The sequence below is a fragment of the Haliaeetus albicilla genome, chromosome 12, assembly GCF_947461875.1.
Source record: "Haliaeetus albicilla chromosome 12, bHalAlb1.1, whole genome shotgun sequence".
Classification (NCBI taxonomy): Eukaryota; Metazoa; Chordata; class Aves; order Accipitriformes; family Accipitridae; genus Haliaeetus; species Haliaeetus albicilla.
In genome coordinates this window covers 37865735-37888491 of record NC_091494.1, presented here as the reverse complement: position 1 = coordinate 37888491, position 22757 = coordinate 37865735, and the positions used below count along the sequence as shown (strand labels likewise).

The window sequence follows — 22757 nt, the reverse complement described above, 5'->3', positions numbered from 1 at the left end:
AAAAGAAATACATCGGATTCCAATCTTGCAACAGCCATTACCCTGTGTCCTTCCTCTTCAAAAGAAAACCAGCATTTGCCATATGTACATTCCCCAAACAGAAATTTATGGGAAAGTAGATGCTTGCTTTATTCTTTGCTATAGTCCAAAGAACAGACGATAAACTGGTGAGCCTAAACATTTTTCCATCGACCAGACAATCTGAGCTGGAAATACAGATTTAAGTTAAATTTATAAGGAACCTTTTTGTTATTGTTGCTGTTTTTACCTTTACGGGGGGGGGGGGTGGGGGTGGGGAGAACAGTCAGGATTTTTGTAATGTCATGTTTACAGTCAGGGTCAGCTTAGTTTTGCTGAGCCTGATGACACTTCTCAGTGAATGCCAATGCAGATTTCCAGATCTCTTCCAGAGATGGTATAAAATACATATTTGGGCAATACCATCAGCTTCTAAAGACAGATAAGGCTTGTATTTCAACACACACACAAAATTAAATCTTCTTATACCACTCTTCTATAGACCCTCTATGTCCGAGATACATCATGTACGTACATGAGTCACATTCAGTGTTCCACGTGCCTGCGTACATCCTCCCCCATACACAGTACGTGCAGGTATAGGAGTTTTGACCAACTGCACGTGATACGCTGATGCTAAATGCTGCAGAGCCATTTAAAGTAAGGACTTAAGCAGTACAGGATTTGACCCTTCCTTCAGCCAGAGTCCACACGCTCAAACAGGCTTCCATTGTAAGACAAAATTCAGAGGACACAGCAATGAAATATTTTTAGAAGAATTACTATCACCTAAAAAATTCAGTTTTCCTAAAAATAGTAAGATCACATGGAACTGATTTTTATTGAAATTGTATACTTTTTACTATGTGGTTTTGGGTTTATTACAATAATAAAAATCACAACAGCCATGCATACCGGAATGGTAGCTCACACCATTTAGAACACCTTTCTTCATTTGACAGTTTAAAAAAACATGTATTTTAAAAGTCTTAAGATAGATTAAACAAAAGGCTCTATTATAATGATTTTAACATTTACCTCCACACTAACTTTCTTATTTCCAAGCAGCACATTTGCCTTGGCACTTCTATGACAACCTTAAATGCTCCTTTCTACTTTCACTAAAAATTTAGTTTTTAAAACATATACTGTCTTATTTTAAAACTTGCTCAAATGCTAAACTCCAAGATTATCTTCTCTTCAAAACAGATTGTCAAAGTAAGATTTTTACACAACAGCACATAAAAATTTCAACAACCTGATGATAAACCAGACTACTGTCACTTAAGTCATAGTACCCATCTGTAATGGCAGGGAGGGGGGGAAGAAAATACTATTTTAAGAAACGGAACGGGGTCCCTTTTAAAAAACACTTTAACAAAAAATTTATATTATTCTTAAGGCAAGATGGTGTAGGGAAAAAATACCTGCAAATTTAGATGTTTTATCCCACCCCAAGAGACATGAATTCTTTTAGAACAGTAAAAAAAGTACACAGTTTCTAATGAGGAAAGTTTGTAACCCTGAGCTGCAGATGGCTCAGGAAAAAAAACCAAAATAATCAATGAGTTGAAAAGTCATGCGGATAGCTGATTACAAATAAATTCTGACAGGTGATCATTAAAAGCCTGGCTCATAAGCAGGCTTCTCTGAAAAAAAAAAAAAGAATGAGGACAGATTATCTGCTTTTAATTTTATGTGTGCATATGCGACAGAAAATGGTGTAGCATATACGCACTATTTTAAAAAACTGGCTCAGAAAAAGCAAGGATTTTTTATATTCTGCTCTTGCCAACTCAAAATATATTTTATCTTTGGGAACCCTTATAAGTTACTAGTTAACTATGAAATGCCTTGAAAATGAAATACAAAACAAAGTCAAATCAACATAAAGTAAAAGTAAATGAAATCCACAACTAAACACACACTTGACCTGAGGCCAAGGAGTCTGTTGACAGGTTTGGAGTGTTTTGGGGAGTGTTTTCTTTTTAATGAGAAAGGAATGTTGCAGACTTGTAAGACTTTTCTATTTCATCCTGCTCCACAACTTTTGTCCTTCTATTTATTTATTCTGCCTCCTTATCAGATGATTCTGACAATGACTTCGCACGCTGAGCATGGCAAACGATCAAGCAGAAGGGTGAGGAGTGGTTTCCTGCTCCCAAGAGCACACTTTGCTCTAGCAAACCTTGTGTGAGCAGAAGAGCACAATAAATAAAAGTCACCCTTGGTCATCTTTAAGAAAAAAAGGCAAAGCTCCACGTTTTCCAAACTTCAACGTTGACACTATTCCACTGACCGTGATCTCAGCCATACTGGTGTCAAACCAGAGCAGTTATTCTGGATTCTTGCTAGTGTCTCTAAAGAGATGATTACAAGTGCTAATAAACTAATAGAAGATTTCCACTGACATCAAACAGGTTTGAATCATGCATTACAATCAGAACTTGGACTCCATGATGTTTTCTTTGCCTACAGCTTAAGGTGACTATAGATGTTACTTATCAACTCAGGTCAGAGTTACACTCAGTTTATGCTAATTTAAGCAAGATTATAATGCAGTTCCAAAATTTAGTTCCTGCCCCATGTACTGTGGCAAATTTTTACTTTCTCAATAGAGAACAAGATTATGGCCAATATTTCAAATAGAAAGTATTGTCTTTAACTTCAAAATAATTGCCTGCTCCTGTGTTCTCACATCAAATATTGGCTAAAGGAATATTTTCTTTCAGAGTCCTTCTCCCCGTTCATTCAACACCATGGCATATATGCACTACTATTCTGTTTGTGGTCTTTTTATTTGCTAATAGCTAGGCTATCAATGAAAAAAAAAAGATAGGTAGTTTCCTTGGAATTCCCACAGCTTCCTTACATAATTTAAACAAAAACCCCTGTGGAGCAACTTGGCAATAACTAAAGCTATTATTTTTATTTTTTGGAGTGTGAGTAACTTGAATCATGTCAGCCCTCTCTAAGGTGCCTGTCAACCATACAGGGAGAAGCAGTGATTTACACTGAAGGAGGGCTCATGCCAAAATCCATAGGAAGTTCTTAGGGCTGATTTACCTGGTCTGACCGGGCTCTGCATGCAGTTCTGCGACACCATGCCTGGATGGACTGAAGTAGAAGCCCTGCTGCTGAGGTCCATGACAGAAGGTGATGCTGAGGTAGCTTGCTGGAGACCTGACTGGTGTGGGCTATGCTCGTGCTGGTTTGGGCTGGGTGGAATGCCATTTTCTGAGAGGAATTCTTCCAGGTCCATGTATTCCAACTGGAAAGTGTCTCCATCGTATGGCAGTGTCTTGTCCCATAATGTTGGGCCCAAGAAAGCTGACTGAGGGACTGTGGTACTGGTGCTGTCATCGTCTAACTTCTTCTCTTTGTCTTTTTCTTTACCGAATGCTTAAACAAAACACATAATAAAGATATAAGAGCTGAGCAATTAAAATACCAGCTACTACTACTACTTCAATTATTTCTCCTGCACTCTCAGTTGTAAGAAACAAATACTCCCTTCATAAAAATAATTCCTTTGATGCAATCCATTTGGTAGAGAATTGAAGGGTCATGCCAACTGAGCATCTTTGCTGGATCCAACCATCTTTTTGAGATTTTCCTCTATTTTTAGTTAACAGTTCCACTGCATGCTTTGAATGTCAGCTTCAATAAGTACTCAACAGACTTAAAAGTGAGTATGTAAGTGGAAGCAAACTGGAAGATATTATGTATTTTGTTGAGAACAGTCTTAACCTAACATCCCCATAATTTATTATCCTCTCAAAGTCCTGGTCTTGCTAGTCCTTACACATGGACAGCAGTCCTCAAATTCAGTTCTTCTTAACATTGTTGTAAGCTAGTAACGTACAATAACAGTGAAGTCTGACAGAGTATGTATTTTGATGTGCAGAAGAGCTTATGAAAAATTCAAAGATAGAAGCAAAGCAAAAAAATAAAGTGATGCTTCCTATAGTATCCACCAATTTCAACACACATTTTTGAAGGGAAACACCCGATTTCTCTGTAAGATTTGCAAGAATCTGAACCAGTAAAGCTTCCTGTCAACTACCATGCCTTCTTAACATTTTGTTTTTAACCACATGCAACAACCCCGGTGAAAACCTGCAAGTCGCTTCGCAACAAAACTCAGAAACCTTGGCTCTGCAAGACCTTTCACAAGTTTGTTTTCTAACGTGCATTTGATTCATTAGAAATACAAGGTGCAATTACGCCCGCGCTGCCTTAGCTTTCCAGAAAAGTTGAAACTTTCTGTTAAAACGCCTTCCAGTTACACGGGGCCAGGTTTCACCGAGGGTGGTTGTTAAGCGGCGGTGCAGGACGGAGCAGCCGTCGGACCTCGGCTCAGGCTGGGGGGGGGGGGGGGGGTGGGCTCCGAGCCGCCACCCCCCAACACTTCACCCGAGGCAAATCGCGCCCTTTTAATTTATTTTTCCAGGCGGCCGGAGCCGGCCCCGCAGCGGCGATGGAAAAACCGAGCGCCTTCCGTTAGGTCAGGCCGACTGCGCCCATCGCTCACCGCCTAATGCCCTTACCGAAATCATCCCATTACTTAATCGCCTTGGGGGGCAGGGGAGGGGGTGGTGGGAGGGAGGAGAAAGGAGGGAAAGCGAGGCAGCGGTCCCTGAGGTGACGGCAGGATGGGGGGGCCGCCATTTCGGGGCGCCTGCCCTCACCGGGCCGGGCTGTGAGGGGGCCCGCAGGCGCCGCGGAGGGGCAGAGCCGGCCCCCGGGGGGGTGGGAGGGAGGGCTGCCCAGGGAAGCCTCACCGTCTTCGTGAGCGAGCGGCAGCTTGAGCGGGTTTTCCAGCAGGGACTTCAGCACCCCGTAGGTGGGAGGTAGGAAGGTGGGGTTCAGCGGGAGCGGCCGCGACATGGTGGGCTTTTCCCTCGGGGGCAGCTGCGCGGCAGCGGTTCCTTCCCTCTCCTCTCGCGGCGGCGCAGCGCTACGAAGGGCGGTGAAACGGGCGCAGAGCCGAGCCGAGCCCAGCCCCGCTGGCGAGGGGCGCCTGGAGGCCGCCGGAGCAGGGGAGCGGGAGAGGCCCCTCCGCCGCGCAGCTCCGCCGCCGCCGCCGCCGCCCGCGCCGCTCCCGCCGCCCGCTCTGCGCCGCGCGCCCCGGCCGCGCGCCCATGTGCAGGCGCTGCCGGCGCTGACGTCAGGCGCGGCGCGGCACCGCCATTGGAGCGGGGGGCGCGGCGGACGGTCCCGCCCCCCGCCCCCGGCACGCGCGGCGGCCGTTACCCGCGCGGGGGCGGGAGGGAAGAGGTTTCGCCAGGCCCGGCCCGTGGATATCGGCGGGGACCGCGGCCGAGCCGTCCCCCCCCGCCCCGGCCCGCGGGGAGCCGTGCCTGGCGAGGCCGAGGCCCGGAGCCGTCTCCCCGGTAACCGGGAGGAATGTTAGTGAGTTTGAATGTTTGACCCGGCTGGGTGCATCCGAGCGTGAGGGCAGCAGCGGGGAGCGAGGCCGTACCCCTCAGGTGGGCACACACACACACCCCCCCCCGCCGCGGCCGGAGGGACCCCGGGCCCTGCCGCCCTGTGAGGGGGTGGCGGGTCGCGCCCAGCCCAACGGGGAGCACGGCGGGCTGAGGGCGGCTGCGGGGGACGAGGCGGCGGGGGGAGCCCGCCGGCGAACTGCCCTGGAGGCGAGGCGGATGCTGGTTCTATCCATTTCTAAGGGAACCGGCTACCGGCCTTGCGAGCGTTTCATTTCGGAGCCACACAGGACCCTCCGTAGGTTTCATTTCTGTGAGCAGATTGCTTCTCTCGCCGGTTACCGAGATAGGCCCGGGTGAGGTGGCTGTCACCACGAGCAGGGTTCCCGCTGCCTCGTCCCTGTTTTGTGTCGGAAGGGGCTCTCCTCTCTGCTTGCCGAGATCCTCGTGGCAAGTACGGTTGACTTTCTGTCCACTTAGGCCTTCAGCCGCCCTCAGGAACAGAGCCCTACCCGCATGTAGACCGTTCAAGAGCTGCAGTCTTGCTGCAGTAACTTCCACCCTCCGGGTGCTTGTAGGCACTTGTATCGCCCTGCTTCTCGTCTGGTTTTTTGGATGGCATTTTGCAAAGCTTTACCATCCGTGTTTAGTTGTTACTCTTTCTTCAAAAGTCAGTTCTTTTACCATTAACAAATATAAATAATCACAAATACTCACTATAAGCAAATGAAGGTAAATTATGTGCATAAAGTTTTAGCTGGAGTGCCCAGTATTTCGAAATAAAAGCTGCCTGAGGAACAGAAGTCTGCCTGGAACAGTTATGTTCTCCCCTTATGTATCTGTCTATGATTACGTGCGCTGACTAGCGTCTAGTCAAACAATCAGACCAAAACAAGCACCTAATCAAAGTCCAAAGTACACTTTAATCAGTAAAATCCCACTGGCCCAACCAAAACCTGAAGACTGGCAACTGTAATCGGCAGGCCCTTCAGAACCAGAGACAGCGTAATATTAACGTATTTACGGCACAACTGAGCAGGGGTTCTGGAAGAACCTTCAAATGCCACAGACACGGCATGGTTCACGACTGGAGGGGCTTCAAGCAGGGATATGATAGTAGCAGCGCAGTAGTTTTTAAGTCACCTAACCAGAAAAAAGCACTAGATTATTAAATGATTGTACACATACCAACCTTGCCTCAGATGCCCAAATTGCTAGTTAGTGGAAACCTTTAATTACAGAGCTACAGTGATTGACACAAAGATTAGGGCAACGATTGGCAATCCATATGCAGATGTGGTACAGAATGTTTTTCTATGCAGTTTAAAGGGGAACAAAAAGGATAGATTTAGGAGATATGGTAAGCAACAAAGAAGACTAAGCAGAATAGAAGATGTAAGCGGGATATTGGGAAACACCAGTATAAGGTTAGGGATGTAATGAAAGCTCAACTGGAGCAGAACTCCTTATGTTTTTATGGTCATTGACCATTACAGACAAAATATACTCAACAGAAAGAAACAGCATTTTCCATGCAACAGAATGACAGGAAAACTGCACCGTTTCACTCCTTGACGTTGAACAGGATAAATTACGTGTAGATCTCTGTGAGTGTGCAACAAAATGAAGCAACCAGACACTGAGGACTGCATACAGTTACAGACTGCATTCCCAACACGCAGGAGCTGGGAATTTCCTGTATGAGAAAGCTGAAACAACTCTTCCTGATATACAGACCAGCCAGAAAAGCTGAGCAAAGTACCCGAGTATGGTGCTCGAGCTGTTGTTTTCAGTCTCACGCTACAACAGGAGCAGTAATTTAACTCCAGCCTTGCCACACAGGCAGGTTTCATACCAAGTAACCTAAATTGCCAGGCTGTCAGGACACTGCGTTGTTTTTGAACACTGGTGTTGTGTGTACCTACGAGTTACCGATTTTTACTGGCTACGCTTTTCCAACGGTGGTCCCCAATTCCTTCATGCTATTTTGAACACTGGCTGACCCCCCACGCTACACTCCAGGTAAGGCTAACACAACCAAAACAGAGCTAATGATACGCTAACTGGATTTCTGCATTTTCCAACCAAAATACCATTTGTTGGCATGTATTCTTGGCTTAGCATTCACCCATAAAATGTTTATTTTACAGCTTATGAAGGACTATGACAGCTACGTAGTTTTAATATAGAAAATATCTTGATAGGACCCCAATTAAAAAAAAAATCTCAGCTAATGTTTATGTTTCTGCCCTGGTGTTTTCATCCCAGAAACATCAACAGTTACATGGCCCAAAGACCCTATTTTTTCAAACCGAGTACACACAAGTTAATGTACCATTTCCCAAGATCATTTTTTTTTTTTTAATGTAATTCTTTTCTTTAGCAAAGACAATTTGAAAAGACAATTTTAAACTCAAAAACCCTTTACACTTTTAAGGGGTCCTTCCACCTACAGGCCAAGCATACCAGGATTAGACACCCCCACCCCCCCCCCCGGTAGCACAAGCCCCCCCGTTGCCGGACAGACAGCACAGGCCTGCACCCCGGTTACCGCAGCCCCGGGGCCGTCCTGTCAGGAGAGCTGCTGCCTCAGGAGTTCACAGCAGCGCCGGACACACGCTAGTTGGTTTTTTTTTCCCTTTTTCCCCTTTTTTTTCAGCAGGGAGCCTTACGAACAGGCACCCGCAGGACCCCAGCCCCCAGCGCCGCACCCTCCCCAGCCGCTCACGCTGGAAACGGCCGCTGCGCTACGAACATGGCGGTGCGACCGACCACCTGGGCCCTTCCCGTTCTGCCCCCCCCGGGGGGGGGGGACACGACCCTGTTGGCCGTGGGAACCGACACCCCGCCGAGGGCCGACCTCGGCACCGACGGCAAACAGGGCTGAAGTAACGGCGGGGCTGAGGGCTCCTCCCTGCCGGCAGCCCGGTGGGGCTGAGGAGGGGCCCGCACGGCGGCGAGCGGGGAGCGGCGGCCGCGACCGATCGCTCCCGCCGTCACGCGGAGCCGGGGCGGGAGGCGGAGGGGGCGAGAGCCGCGCGAGGGCCGTCACGTGAGCGCGCGGGCTGACCTACTTTGGGCCAATGGCGGGGCGCGGGCGGGCCGCGCGCTCCCCCCACCCCCCGCCCCGGGTAGCCCCCCGCGCGCTGCCCGCTGCGGGCCCACAGCGGCGTGAGGTGAGCGGCGGGGCGGCGGGCCCCGCGCTGAGGTTCGGGCACGAAACCCGCCACTGCCCCCCTCTCCCCCCTCGTTTCACCTCCCGTGAACCGGGCTCGGAGCGGGAGCGCTCTGGCCCGGTGCCGCGGAGCTGGCTGGGACGGTGACCCGCGCCAAACGTGCGTTGTTTTACGTTAGAAGCGGTACCCGTCGGAGCCGCGGCAGCCCCCCCCCCCCCCGGCTCCGGTTGCCCCGGTACGGACCCTCGTTGCCCGTCCGGTGAGCGCGAAGAGGGGGGGGCTGCTGCCCCTCGGAGGGTTCAAGCTGCTTCTTGGGCACTTCGGGTTCAGAAATGCGACTCTTGATCTTTCGGCTAGAGGGAAGAATCGCTGTCCGCAGGGTTTTGTAACCCTTGGCATGGCTCCCGTCACATCATTCTCTTGTTTCTGACCCTACTCATACCCCTGCTTTTGAAACTGAATAAAGGTTATTCCCCCCCAAGTTATTTTAAACATGTTTTACAAAGGAGGTACAGCTTGTTTTAAGTAAAAAAAAAATATTCAGCATAGTTCATAAGAAATGTGTTTTCTCCACAATTTTGCTGCAGTTCCCATTCTATCTATTGCATTTGCATAGCTTGCAATGGTAACTGGGAATTCTGAAGTATCTTCTGGAAACAAGATTGCAGTTTTTCTTCCCCATGCAGAAAGCTTGAGTGAAAGTTTTACTAGGGATCCAACCAGTATCTTCCAGAAGACCTACTTGTATTTTCTCCATAAACATGGATAAAAGTGGGCCAGGAGCACTGTGCAATAATCACAGCTCAGCATAAATATTGATACTGATAGATGGAAAGGTACCCGCTCCTGTGCTGGAAGACAGGTATATCATAGTCCACTCATAACCTAGGGCTCCATACATGTTTAAATATAGATTGGTGTGAAGAATCCAGTCCTTTGACCATCTCATTCTGCTCAGGGTTAGATAGGAGCCAGTACCATATGTGCAATTTGAGAAATCTCTTGAACTTGAGCAAAACTCTCTCTGATCAGGTATGCATACAGTTGCAGCTGGACTGCCAATGTCAGTTAATTCCTCTATTAGGCTGCTTTCTTTTAAATATGGTCTGTCTGGAGAAAAGAATTGCATAAGTAGGGGGACGGATAACAAGCTACAAGGTGGAGAGGATAAATAATGCAGGAGAACAAGCTTTTGGGTCAAGGCACAGGACAGATTGGAAAAGCAAATGGTTTACTGTACCTTAAATACCTACTGGTTTATCAACAGAGGGATCCCCACCTCAACCCTTTAGGAGCCAAAACAATGGATGAAAGGATCGAGTGAGATGCGGAAAAAAAAAAAAACAACAGAGGAGAGAATTTGAAGAGAATCAAGATTCAGCCTTTGTTTTAGTTCTAATTTGTCCTACAACAGTGAAACATTCCCAGATTGGCCTCAGGTAGCGGTACATTTCCAGCTATATTATGTGACGTGTAACAGAGGTGCATAAAAAGCCACATGAGTATGTTCAGATACCCACACCCTAACTGGAGCTAAAGAGCAGCAGCTTTTGAAGACGGTTGAGCAGCACCAAGGAGCAAAGCCTGTCCCCCACTTCCTTCACCATCATAGAGGTTCTGGAAGTAGTCCTTGCTTGGCTTTCCAAGTGAAAGCTGCTACCAACAGTACTGAATTACTTAAAAATTGATGTTTATTGTCCACATGGTGTGCAGCTGAGCGAGCTGCTGTGGCTCCTCGCAAGAGGAAAAATGCTTGTTGAATGAACCACGATCTACCCCCACCTTTTTTTTTTTTTTAGCTTTAATTGAATGTGGGAGAGACAGGTTTGGAACTGCTTTTGGGTGATGGCAGAAGGACTTCTTTTAAGTAATCTGGGGTGGTTCCAAAAGGCATTCCAGTTCTCAGAAAAGTAGGTATTACTAGTCATTGCTTATACGCTATGAGTTGAAAGATGAATAATTTTCACTGCCAAAGTTTACAGTCAGCCTTTACCATGACAGTAGATCAAATACATGTACTTGCCTGGGCAGCTGACCTGGTTTGAACTCCGCAAGTATTACTCTCAGTAATGACTACATTTTTGGAACAAATACTCTGCTATGCTTTTTAAAGCAGCCTTAACCTTGTAAAGCATTAACCAGCCTCTCGAGCCCATTTCAAGCACCTATTGCCCTTGGTGCCTTGGCGAATTATTTAGACCTGGTAGGACTAAGCAGCCAGATGACAGAACTGGATTGAGACAAGAGATAAGGGAGTAGCTGGCCTGTTTTGCAGTCAGAACTTCCCCTGCAAAAGGGCAACTCCCAGCTGGTGCCAATGGGAGAAACAACTTGATCCTTCCATTTATTCCTCTGCGCTCCATTCCTCTTCCTTTCTCACTTTTGGCTTGCATGCTGCAGAAAGACAGTTAGAAATAGCTGTTCTTACATGCTCAGGCTGTTTGATTTTTGGAAGTTGGCATTGGTTTTACTGGAGACAGAAGAGCACCCACGAGCACAGAATAAAACAGCCCATCCCCAGGCAGAGCTGTAACAGAAGGGAGGAGTGAAAGGTGCAGGAGCTGAGCATCTCCTCCTTATTCAGAGTTGCTATTGAAGTCAATGACCCAGATTTCTCTGACTTCAAATGGCTGTTTTCAGAGAGCTTGCCAGAGGCATGGTGCTGGGGAAGGTCAGGCAGAATTTAGCTTGAAGTATTCTGCATACACAGGCTTATCAGATCCAGATCCATAGAACGTGATACTGAAAACCCGTGTTCTTCAATGAGGTCTGTGAAAGTCAGTGAATTGACTAGTACCCTGGGCTTCAGGCTTGCAAGGCTACCCTAAGCTTGGGATTTCTTTCGGTCTTGCACTTCTGTGATCAGTTCTGTGACATCCACCTTGCTCCCAGGTTTCCCCCTTAAAAAAAAAAAAAAAAAAAAAAATTTGCAGAAAACCCAAACTAGTTTTTAATCCCATGGGCTTAGATTATTAAGAACCCAGAAATGTGGTAAACCTCTCTTATCTTTGGAAAGAAAGCCTGACCTTCTGCGGAAAACTGGGAGAATTCCTACAGACAAAAATCAGGCTTCTAAACGTAAAGGCATTAAAGTCATGCTATGTCTCCTTATGAAAGAATCATTGTAACTGCACATATTTTAAAGAGCAGCAAGTAGTGCAGAAGCGCACTTTATTAATCTGTATGCAGTTTATCCTGTAGGTTTAGATTCGTTAAGTCTTGCAGATGAGACTGGTTTGGGTTTGGGGTTTTTTTCCCCCTCTTTTTTTAACATACATATAACATATAACTTTCAGTTATATGCAGCAGCAGAACAGGTTCCCGGTACTAATGTCAGCCTGCAGTACCCTTCCTTAGCCCAGCCAGGGGGATTCTGCTAAATTATCATCTCTCTTATAGCCCATTTTATTCTGTTTAAATCTCCCATCAGAAATTCCAGTTGGAAACTAGTTGCTATCTCAGTATCAGAATATGCACATTGAATATGTTAAATATTGGCGTACCAGGCTTCCCAGGTTTTTGGAAACCTACTTATGCAAATATCGCAATGCAACATAGAGACAGTAACAACGAACACTATCTTAAGAGTCAAATGTACCCTGGATTCTCTGTGTGTATCTCGCTACTTTATTTGATACAGAAAGTCTGATTAGATCTCTGAAGGTTACAGTTTAAGAGGGCTTGGAAAAAATAGAGTATTAGTAACTTGGATTTTTTTAATGTATATTCAAACACAGAATCAGCTTTACTGATACAGAGAGCCCCAAAGCTGGATTTCAGTTGTATGGCTCTGTGTTTATCAAAAGAAAAAGGAGGTATTTTCCCATAATCATATGTCGGTTTGTCTTACCAGCGTCCAGGGCTGCCGCGCGCTGTGACGCAGGATGGAGCAGCTGCACACTGGGGATTGTGCTCCGAGGGAAAGGAACAGATTCAGAGTGTTCAAACCACGAGTCCTCCTACCTCTCCTTTCCGCTGGAGTCAGCAGCTCTGCCGAAGTCCCGCTGCCCATTTTAGCTTCCGAAAGACTAGACTAATTGCTAACGTCTCCTGCGAGGACAGATGTGTACAGAAAAGATGTACACTAGAAGAGATGCATAATATTTGCCATTTCAAACAGTGTTCAGCTTTGTAAAGTTGTTTTTATGCATTGAAGTGAAATGTTTAAGTTAATTGAGTTGAATACAACGATAGCTGGCAGCTGTATCATAATAACCCTTCGATATACACGCAGACACAAGGAAGCATAGAAGCATTGCTATTGTTTGTTGCTTTATTCTGCCTTTGACTTTTTCTTTTTAATGCCATTTTTTCTTTTAAGGTTATCTGCTCTGATCTGCAGTAATGTGGATGCATAACTGACTGTATTTGGACTAAAGATATTCTTGTCTGTATGTTTTCCTCGCCAGGCATTTAGACTATAAGCTATATTGAAAGCATCAGGCAGAAAGCTATACTGAAAACATCAGACATAAATAGTTTAATATTAAACCAGCTTTGTATTATTTTTATTCCCATTCATTTTTAAAGCCTTTTTTAAAAAAAATCTTTAATTAATTGCCTTGCAGAGTAAGTTGTTTTTGAAGGCTCACAACTAGCATTTTCATAGGCAGTTTTGGGGGTCTTTGTTGCTTGTTGTTTTTTTTTTTAAACTGCCAAAGGGCATAAACATACTTACAGTTTTCTATAGCCATCTGACAGCATGTATGCAAGGAAATAAAATGTCCTTCTCCTTTATTTTCCCTTAAATGGCTTTGACCAGGAGAATATATTATGTTGATTGGCATGAGAAAGAAGGCTGTGATCTTATTTTTACTGTTTGTTATAGTGGTTTCAAACTTATCAAAAGAAGAAATAGAGGCTTTTTAGATGGCTGCTTGCCAACATCACTAATCAGAATTTTAATGAGATTTTTCTTTTCGAGGCCTCAATTAGGTCTAATTAACAATATATAAAGCAAATGTATAATGCCATAAAAGGGATGCAGCCTACTGCATATAGAATGTTTCAATCTCTTTACAAATAGAAATATTGAAGAAAATACACATTCTTATGATGTTTTAAATATATGCAGGGTTTTTTTTACTGTTATGTCTCAATTAACAAATTGCCTTTAGAAGAGGTGCTCCTAGACTTTTATAGTAACTTTGACATCTCCAAAGGGGAATAATGCAGGTGCTTACGGCTGACCCTCCCTGTACAATTTCTGTTCACTGTTCCTGAAAACCCCAGTCCGACACGCTGCTATCGCAGTGACAGCGTGAGCTGGGCCCTGTGACTTCCCCGAAGAGCTCTGTTGGCCACCATCGTGGCTTCGGATGGACCATGTGTTCCTATTGTTTGTGGGCTGGATAACTAGCCTGCAGCTCCCATTTCCCAACCATCACAAAAGGCACGGTTATATTTAGTCTACACACACTGCTTTTCTCCAAGCATTTAAGGCAGAACATGATTAACAACTACACGTCATCCTCAAAACACAGCATTGTTGCTTCCCCCAAAGTATATTTTGTGCAAAGAGGGCTAAACCAAAAGGACTTTTCTCTTTCCCCCTTGCAAGATTTTGTTGTTATTTATGGTACCGTAGTTCAGTTCTCTCCTTGTCTGTCATTTCTGTTACATATGAAATATTTCAAAAAAGGAAAGCGTCTTTAATCAGAGTTGCTCACATGCAGCTTAATGCAATTAAACACCTAGAAGCTTCTGCCTAAACAGACCATTTTATTCACATACTGCGACCATTAACCAGGAAGTCTCTTGCAAAGCCTTTTCCCAAATTTCCTGTTTGGTAAACAAATCTCATTCCTTTATTCCAGCTAAATCAATACCTCTTCTGATTCATTTAGTTCATGAAACTAAAGATTAATAGCAGCAGTAACAATGGGGGTAAAAAACCCACCAAAGCACACCAGAACAGAGTGAATATAAAACCCAAGCCAAACATCCCCCCCCTTGCACAAACTCAGTCGTCATTTCTAGTAGTATTGGGCTGAGGCGTTCAGAACACTTGAGCCGGACTTTAAGTGTTGCTCTAGACTGGGTTTATCTGAAAAGCTGTAATTAAAGTTTATGCTAATTGGTAGCATCTGTAGTTAATAAGATAGCCTGTCACCTGACCATTAGCTTTGAACTAACATCAGACATATTCTAAGTAAGCTTAAATAGCCATTTCAAGTATATATTTCTTGAAGCGTGTAAATAAATATATTCACAGCAATTTTAAGGAAAGAGCCAAACCACAGGGCAGAGTGAGCCAGAATCATTCTGCATCTGTTACAACACTCAGGATAATGTTTTGGTTGATTTATAGTGGAAATATTTGTTTTTCAGCTGGAATTTTGGTAACTCAGAACAGATGTTTGCAGCAATGTTGGAATACTGTCTGCCCATGCTTTGCTGTTAAATCAAGTGTCGTTACGCATTTAAACTAATCTAGGAAAAAATTAATATACTGTGAAATTACTAATCTTACGAGAGGTACATCGTAATGAGATTCCAATTTGATTATCTTTCCATTTTATCAGAATCTCAAGTCGTACAATAACACATGCAAAAAACTACCAAAGCTGCTTAATTTCAACTGTTTCATGACCCTGGATGGAGGAGAAGTGCTTGTCTACCAATATTTTTTTCAAAGCCTTGTAGTGTTGAACCAACTCAGCTTTCCAGCTTTTTTCCACCTCCACTGAGCTAGGCAGTATTTAAACAAGGGGAGAGAAAAAGATTCTTCTTCTCTGTAATGAGAAAGTTATTTGTATCTCCTAAAAATCATTAAGAATTCAGTACAGTTTAAGAAAAGTCCTATTTCTATCAGTTAAAGACCTCTGACTACAGAGCAGCCACAAATACAATCCTCTTTTCCCCACTGCTTTACTCATGTCCCTCAACATTTAGCCAGAAAAGGAGAGGAGTGTGTCTCCACGCTCATTAAATTAGCTGGGGGAGCAGCACGTTCTGAAATCCAGAGACATCTTTGCATTCACTTCACTGCATTCACTGAGCTTAGAAGTGAACAGCACTTCTGTCAGTTTGGAGACGCTGCCTTTTTTTTCTTTTTTTTTCCCTTTTTTCCTTAGGGAGGCAAGTTACAGTCTCTTCTCCAAGTGCAAACATCCAAAGCTATTTGCTGATGCTAATTCCAGATTGCCAGTGGAGCTCTGCCTGATGTCTTTACCTTATGAGGTCTGTTGTTTCTTCTAGGAACTTTCAGATGCTCTACTGCAACGTTCTTGCTTCCCAGGAAAGATCCAAATAAGCTGGCATGCAGCTTTTCTATGGTCATCCCTTTTGCAGCTACCTTTCTTTCCTGGTGGCATCACTATATTCTTAATGGCTGAAAGCACTAACAACGTCAGAGAGGAGCCAGTGACTTGTTTCTGTGCGAGGCAAACATTTTGAATTGCAGTTACTGTATTATGCTCTTGAAGATGTACTCAGAGATGTTTCCTCGCTGATTAGATGCACTCATAATAAGGCTTGATAATAGGGTCAGCCCTTAGTGCCGTCAGCTGCGGAACGGAGGGGCAGAGCACGGCTTCTCTTTGGGCCTCAGCTATTTTACACCAGTACCTCATCCTGAGAGATGCACTATTAACGTTGGAAGAAGTGGAACCTTAGCACAAGCTTGTTATGCAAATGCGGTACAAATGCAGATTTTACTAGAATATACTCGTTGCAAGCAAGTTAGTATTTATAGTGGTGACATGAGTCACCTTCTTAGATACCATGGATACAGCATTTCATCCGCTAACTCCATCAAGCACCATTAGCTTTTCGCAATATTTTGCACTTGCGCTTGTACAACTGAGTGATGGTTCCCCTCCTCGGGACGCTCCTTCCTCTCTGTCCTGGCGAGAACTGGAGCCAACGGGCATTTGAAATCCCTCTATGGCCAAGAAGCTTCCGTGCAACAGAAACAAAACTTCAAGTGCTGTAGACTTTTAGACAAGAATTTTGGAACATTTCTCTGATGCTTTGCTCAGACATCCAGCACCATTATTTTATCTTGGTCATTATCTAACTGACTTGTCAGCTGTTATAGTATGTGATTTCTTCCTTGGAAATGCTGCCCCTTCTGCAGGCAGGGCCATATTGTCTCATTAGCTGAGTTTCCTCGAGCAGTAGGCGTTAGACCCAGGCACCCCGAGATACCGAAGCGCTGGGCTCACAGCGGTCTGCATCCTGTACTCTGGGCCGTGGGGCTGAGAAATGTATTTACTCTCAGTCTGTTTACAATCCATTACAATTGGGTTTTAAGCTACAGGGCACCTCAAGACTGAGGCCCCAACTGGGTGGGAAGAGCCGTGCAACAACACTGAAAGGCACAGAGCTAAATCCGATGTTTATCACACATGCGGTCCAGGAGTTTCCATCACTGGAAATGATCTTCCATGTGTTATCAGATGGAGAAGTTCTGAACCATTTTTTTTAATACTGTGTTTGAAGAATAAAATTTTCTTCAAACTTAAACCTTTACACCTGATCTGGAGTTTTCACTCATCAACACAGTTCAGTACAGGGGTTAAAGCACCAGGCTGGTGACTAATGCTCGTCTTGCCAGCCCCTGCCACTGCTTGCTGTGTGACCTTGGGCAAGTCACTCGGTTTCTGTCAGCGTCGTCTCTCTCCTCGTTTGTCTCTTTTCCCTGTAGGAGCAGGTAGGGGGATCTTAAGAGAGTTACACCTGTATCCCATGTGAATCTTTGCAGGAGTTAGCTGCGTGGTTTCCTGCATCAATAAGGTAACGAGGTCTATTATGACACTGACAGATTGGAAGCCTCTCATACACGAGAGCCCGGTACTTGTTTCCAGTAATAAGTCCTGTAGCAGTACACTATGTTTCTCTGAACCTCGCAGTAATATCCACTTGTTGCTCTCTCAAGCCCTGTTAATGAGCTGCTCAGAGGTTGGGAGATGGCGTCTGCTTAGTAACGGAGTCAGTATTGAGCTCAGTTACTGCAGATTTCTGCACTTTGCTAGGACAGACGAACAGTCTAATAATTGCTCATCCTATGAAATCTGAACTGCCTAGATCCCAGTTAGATTTTTCAGGGTTTAATCTTGCCGGGTGCTGAACGGTTGCTGAGAGCCGGGCCATCCTCAGCCCATCAGAGGGGTAAAGGCAGTCTGCCTGCTGCAGGGTCAGTCTGGCTTGGACAGGGAACCTCTGCAAGACACTGTCCCGCAAGGAAACACTTTGATTGCTCTGGGTTACTAGTAGGTGAGACTGGTTTACTTAGGAGTTGCACTGAGGTCCTTTGGAAGTCAGTCAAAGGCTTTATTATGCTAAGATTAGTAGCTCGTGAGTAATCTCTACGAGAACAATTCACTCTCACTAGGCTGTTGAAATTTCTCAGGTGCTGTATCTCACTGCCACATAGACTGGATTTTAAAATCAAAGAAATCTGTGGAAACACTGTATTTCTGGCCTAAGGGTCAGAAAAGGGTCCATGCCACTGTCTTTTCTGGAAAGGTAACACTGGCTTTATTACAAATGTAGGATTTGGTGTCATCTGAAGGTGCTTGTAACTTTTAACAAAAAGTAAAATATACATGAGTTCATGGGAGAGGATTTTGTAGCTCTAACACACATTGCAGTTACAGACACAAAATGTTGTGCTTTTGGTTCATTTAGAGAATACACATTTCAGGACTCAGAGACAGCCTTATGGTAAGGCATCAGCACAGAGGGCACTAAGGAGAGTTTGCAAATCAACTGAGAAAAAAAATTAATTTTATGCTGTCCAGTTTTATAACAGATAACAAGAGATGTGATTTCTTTTCAATATAACAGTTCTCCTCAAAATTAAAAAAAATACATCAGTCTGATTTAGCTTTTTTCCAGGTTGTAGGGATTCCAGGGGAGTAACTGCTATTCCTTAGCAGAGGACGTTGCATACGGAGAACCGGGCACGCTGACAGCCGGTTCCTGGCCATCCCTGCTCACGGAGCGAGGGTGTAACAAAGGATGGCAGGAGCTATTCCAAGCTGATGCCTCCCCAAAGTCTCCTTGCTTTCATTCAGGCATGGGGTTTTTTTCTGCTCCAATAGCTGCCATTCCCTGTTGCAAAAAAAGATGTCAGCCAGGTTTCCTGCAGCAGAATTTTGCTCTGACAGAGCCCTGCGTGAAAGCAGTTCACGTTTCCCTGTCCCTTGTTTTTTAGGTATTATTTTACAGCTGTTCACGTGGCTGCTGTAAAGACCAGAAGAACAGCCTGGCACCAAGCAAATCCATCGCAATATTGCCACTGGGTTGTTCAAGAAAGGTAAAATTTCACTCTAGCTCTGGATCGTACCGAAGTAGATTAGGTTTAGTCACTTCTCCTTGTGCCTCAGTGTTTGGACAATAAGGAGAACGTTTGCCTGCCTTGAGAACTCCAGAGGAACTGCGGCGTTCCCGGGAGTATCAGTCTTGTTACGAACGCAGAGGAGGCTTCCCTGGAAATGTGCTACCATTTCAAGTGGTGACTCCAGGGAGAAGTCTGCTGGCAGCCTTTTCATCTTCTCTGCACCCCGACTCATGAATAAACATAGGGAAAGAGGGAGCTAGATGAAAAGCAGCTAGGACCCGTGTTGCTGTAGAGCTGTGGATCTTCCCGGGCATTAGCTATAATTGGCTCCTCTCTTTCTGGGCTATCCAGTATTTTAGCAGGTGTTTCAGCGTCTCCCCAAAGGGAGGGAGAGCAGCCCAGTGTGCTAAAGCAGCTCTGACTGATTTTAGGTCACATTAGCAGCAAATCAGAGGGAACAGGCAGCCTCGGAGGGAGAACTCTGCTCCCTCTCCTACCGTGACTCCAGACATCAGTCTGCTTGTGATCTGACTTCAAGGGAGGCTTGAATCTATTTGAATCCCACTGTTGTCTATAATTTTAACATGTACCCCACCTCCCAAAATTGTGTGAACCGGCTGAGGTTCTCATCTAGAATCTGCACGTAGATGTGCAATAGTCTTAAAAATCTTGACAGGTTAACTTTCAAGAAAATCTCTTGTTAGGCAGCAGTCACTACTAGCAATTACCACGCTTTTATCTGTAGCTGTCAATGCACCATAAAAAGTGGCTGTTATTCCCATTTTATAGAAGAAACAGATGTTCTAGGGACATCTGAATAGATTTAATACAGAAATGGCATGCCTAAAAGGTGTTCTAGAAAATCCCATCATTATCACATGACTGATTTTATTCAGTGCACCCAGGAATTCAGCAGATCGGCTGGTTGTGCTTTGCTTCTCTTCTTATTTGTTTTAAAGCAATAGTTTTGGTTTGAAGTTTTCATTTTACTCCCCTTCTGGGGCAGAGAAAAAGCTGAACCGAGACTATCATAATTTTCTCTTTGAGGCAAACTTTCAGGTAGGGATTTTTTTGAAACTTCTTGAGGTTTAATTTGGTTTTGTGATCAAGAGACACAGAAGTCACATTTGTGAAATCCAATTAGGCTCCAGCCCTGGCAGGGACACATGACATAAGGCACGTACATCTGCCTGACTCCCTGTCCTTCCCTGCTCTTAAAGCCCTCAGCCTCCATGGCAGAGCCGTCCTTCTCATCTCAGGTATTCGGGATTACTGCAAACTCAATTTACCTGCTTGGGAGTTGTCAGAGCTGCAGTCTTTCCCTTGGAAACACGGTGGATGACAGGGAAAAGGCAGCTGAGGACTGCTTCGCTCTAGGGGAGCGAGCAGAACTGGGCAAGGCAAGAGGAGAGCTACAGACAGATTGTGTTGGCATCCGTACCGTGAACAACGACTACGTGCGGTTAGTACAAAAAGAGATAGGAGGCTGTGCTGTGGCCTTGGGTTTGACAAGGCATTACAGACACTTCTGTGCATGTCTCTACTCCTTTAACCTTCCCACCCGGAGCTAGAGTTTGTCAGTACCTTTACAGAGCAACCTTTGTTTTTTTTGATTGAGGACTTTCCACTACAATAAGCTAAAACTTGTTAGAGCAAGGAGGAACTTACCTGGTAATGACCCTTTCTGAGGAACCAGCTGTCATGCACTGCGGATTGAAGGACGTGGTGAAGCCCCTGACCGCGTGCCACTGTCTTCAATCCCAGCCGCAGAGACCCTTGGCTTGCCTTTCCCTTCTGGCTACAGCAAAGAAAGAAACTAGATACTTCTCCTTACTTGGAGAGCAGTCATTTCTCTCAGCCACACCAGAAACCAAATTGCTCATTATCCTGCTGTGCTGCTCACCTCCCTGAGCGACAGCTGTCCTTTGCCTGGAGGAGTCCTCTTGTGGCACCCACTTGTGCTGTAGAAAAACTTCATTCCCGATGGCTAACAAGTTTTCTTACAAGAAGGAATCTGTATTTTTATGAATGTGGTGAAGTTACTAAGGCCTTTTCCTTCACTTTCCTGAAATTGTATTCACTTGTAAGTAGGTTAATTTGTGTATACATAAGAGCCAGGACAAGCAATGATAACAAACCTGAACTGAACCAGACTTCAGTTTTGTACTAAATAACCTCTGAGCACAGCAGTAAAACAGACTTTTCTGTTATCTTCAGCCAGCCACAGGACTTTCTGTTAGTGTACATTTACTATTGATTTGATTTCTGGTTTTATGTCATTCACTGCGGGACTCTAAAAGGTTACTGGAACACCAGAGCCTGTATTACCGTGCTACTTCAGCATCCAAAATCAGAATGGGTTAAGGACATACATAGAGAGTTTAGGCTCAAGTGACTAGACTACATTCCCAAAAACGAGCACACAGAAATGAATGAGATGAGATTAATCGCATTCACACATTTTCCTTTAAAAACAAAATGATTCCTTTTGGTTGCATCTTCCAAATAGCCAAATAACAAGACAGTCATACTTTAATGCTGTTGGTGTCCTATTTCCCATTCCTCTGTATCTTTATTATTTACAACACTTTTGTATTTAATTTAAAGGAATAATCTGATCTGAGAGTGACAGGTGGCTTTCTTAACGGGTTTCTCTGCTCCTGCTCATGCCATGACATCAATTATGTACAGTTGTCTTTTACTTGGGATGTGTAACCCCCATGGTGACTAATTACAGTACCTAACGTTAGGGTCCCCGATGGCACAGACTAGAGATGAAAAAAAAAATGCAGTTCAGCCTGCTGCTTGGGGACTGAAAGCTTCACCATCCCTGGAGAGCTCAGTGCTCTTGGTTTTCTCAGGCCTTTGGGGTTGGAAAGGGATGGTGATGCATTACCAGGCTTTGGAGCAAAAATGAAAACATTAGAAGGAACCCCAACGCTTTGCCTTTCCCAAGATCCTTTCTCTCTCCCATATCAGTGCTATTATTGTTAATATTTTACCTTTAGGCCACAAACATAATTTTAATTCTTTTCCCATTCTAATCATATGTTTTAATAAGTTCTCTTCACGTACAAGAGCAAGGATTGTTCTTGATGATAATAATAATTAGACCATAGGGAAATATTGACTGCTTAACAGCTAAAGAGCAGGGTACTTAAAAAGAGATTAAGACATCTCTGATCGGTGCATGGCTTTTAGGGGTCAGGGTGAAATTGTGACTTATCCACAGCAGCAGCAAAACTACTGATTTTTCATGGTTTGCTTTTAGCCAAGAAGCCTAGCAATCGAACCTATATTCCCAATAATGACTGCCTTGAGAAACTGGATACTTCCTCATCAAGATGAGCAATCATTTCAGCAAACTCCCTTGTTTGCTGCCCCCAGTGAATAATAAGGCATCATATAGTTGCAGTTCAGTATCTCTACTCATCAATAGCCTTCATAAATTGAAGAAAGAACATGGCTTAGGTATGTTTTGGAAAAGATGCTGGAGTAAATTCTTTGAGTCTTGAGCACCATTGTAACTACTAAACACATCATTGTCCTTTCTGTTATGCTGAGAATAGCTGAACCTAGAAGATATATATGCTCTAATACAAGAAAATATCCTTAGACAGTAGTTAACCCTATACATATTTAAGCTCAGCTAATCCTGGAAGTTGTAAATGGAGATCCTTATCACATATGTCAGATTGAACATGGCCTTATGGCTTCAGGGACAGAATTTGCAGGGGACGCACTAACCTCCCAAAACATAACTGGGAGCAGGAGGGATAAACATTTTTTTTTCATCTACTCTCTTTAAATGAACAGCTTTAACTA

General features: G+C 44.6%; 1 protein-coding gene and 1 long non-coding RNA gene across 3 annotated transcripts in view; one reads left to right on the top strand and one right to left on the bottom strand.

Annotated features, from left to right (window-relative positions):
- HLF (HLF transcription factor, PAR bZIP family member) overlaps window positions 1-5156 on the bottom strand; it is a 38279-nt gene extending 33123 nt beyond the window's left edge. The window contains exons 1-2 of one of the 2 annotated variants that reach the window (XM_069799224.1): window positions 4803-5156; window positions 3085-3420 (exon numbers count right to left, since the gene is read on the bottom strand). In XM_069799224.1, coding sequence (XP_069655325.1) covers window positions 3085-3420; window positions 4803-4908 — 442 coding nt within the window. In that variant the 5' untranslated portion in view covers window positions 4909-5156. The remainder of the gene's footprint in view (window positions 1-3084; window positions 3421-4802) is intronic. The other variant, XM_069799225.1, reaches the window with a different exon arrangement.
- A 4758-nt stretch (window positions 5157-9914) lies between these two features.
- LOC138688188 (uncharacterized) lies at window positions 9915-13709 on the top strand. Its single transcript, XR_011327246.1, has 2 exons — window positions 9915-10554; window positions 12498-13709. It is a non-coding gene; the product is annotated as an uncharacterized lncRNA (long non-coding RNA).
- Window positions 13710-22757: the final 9048 nt, after the last annotated feature.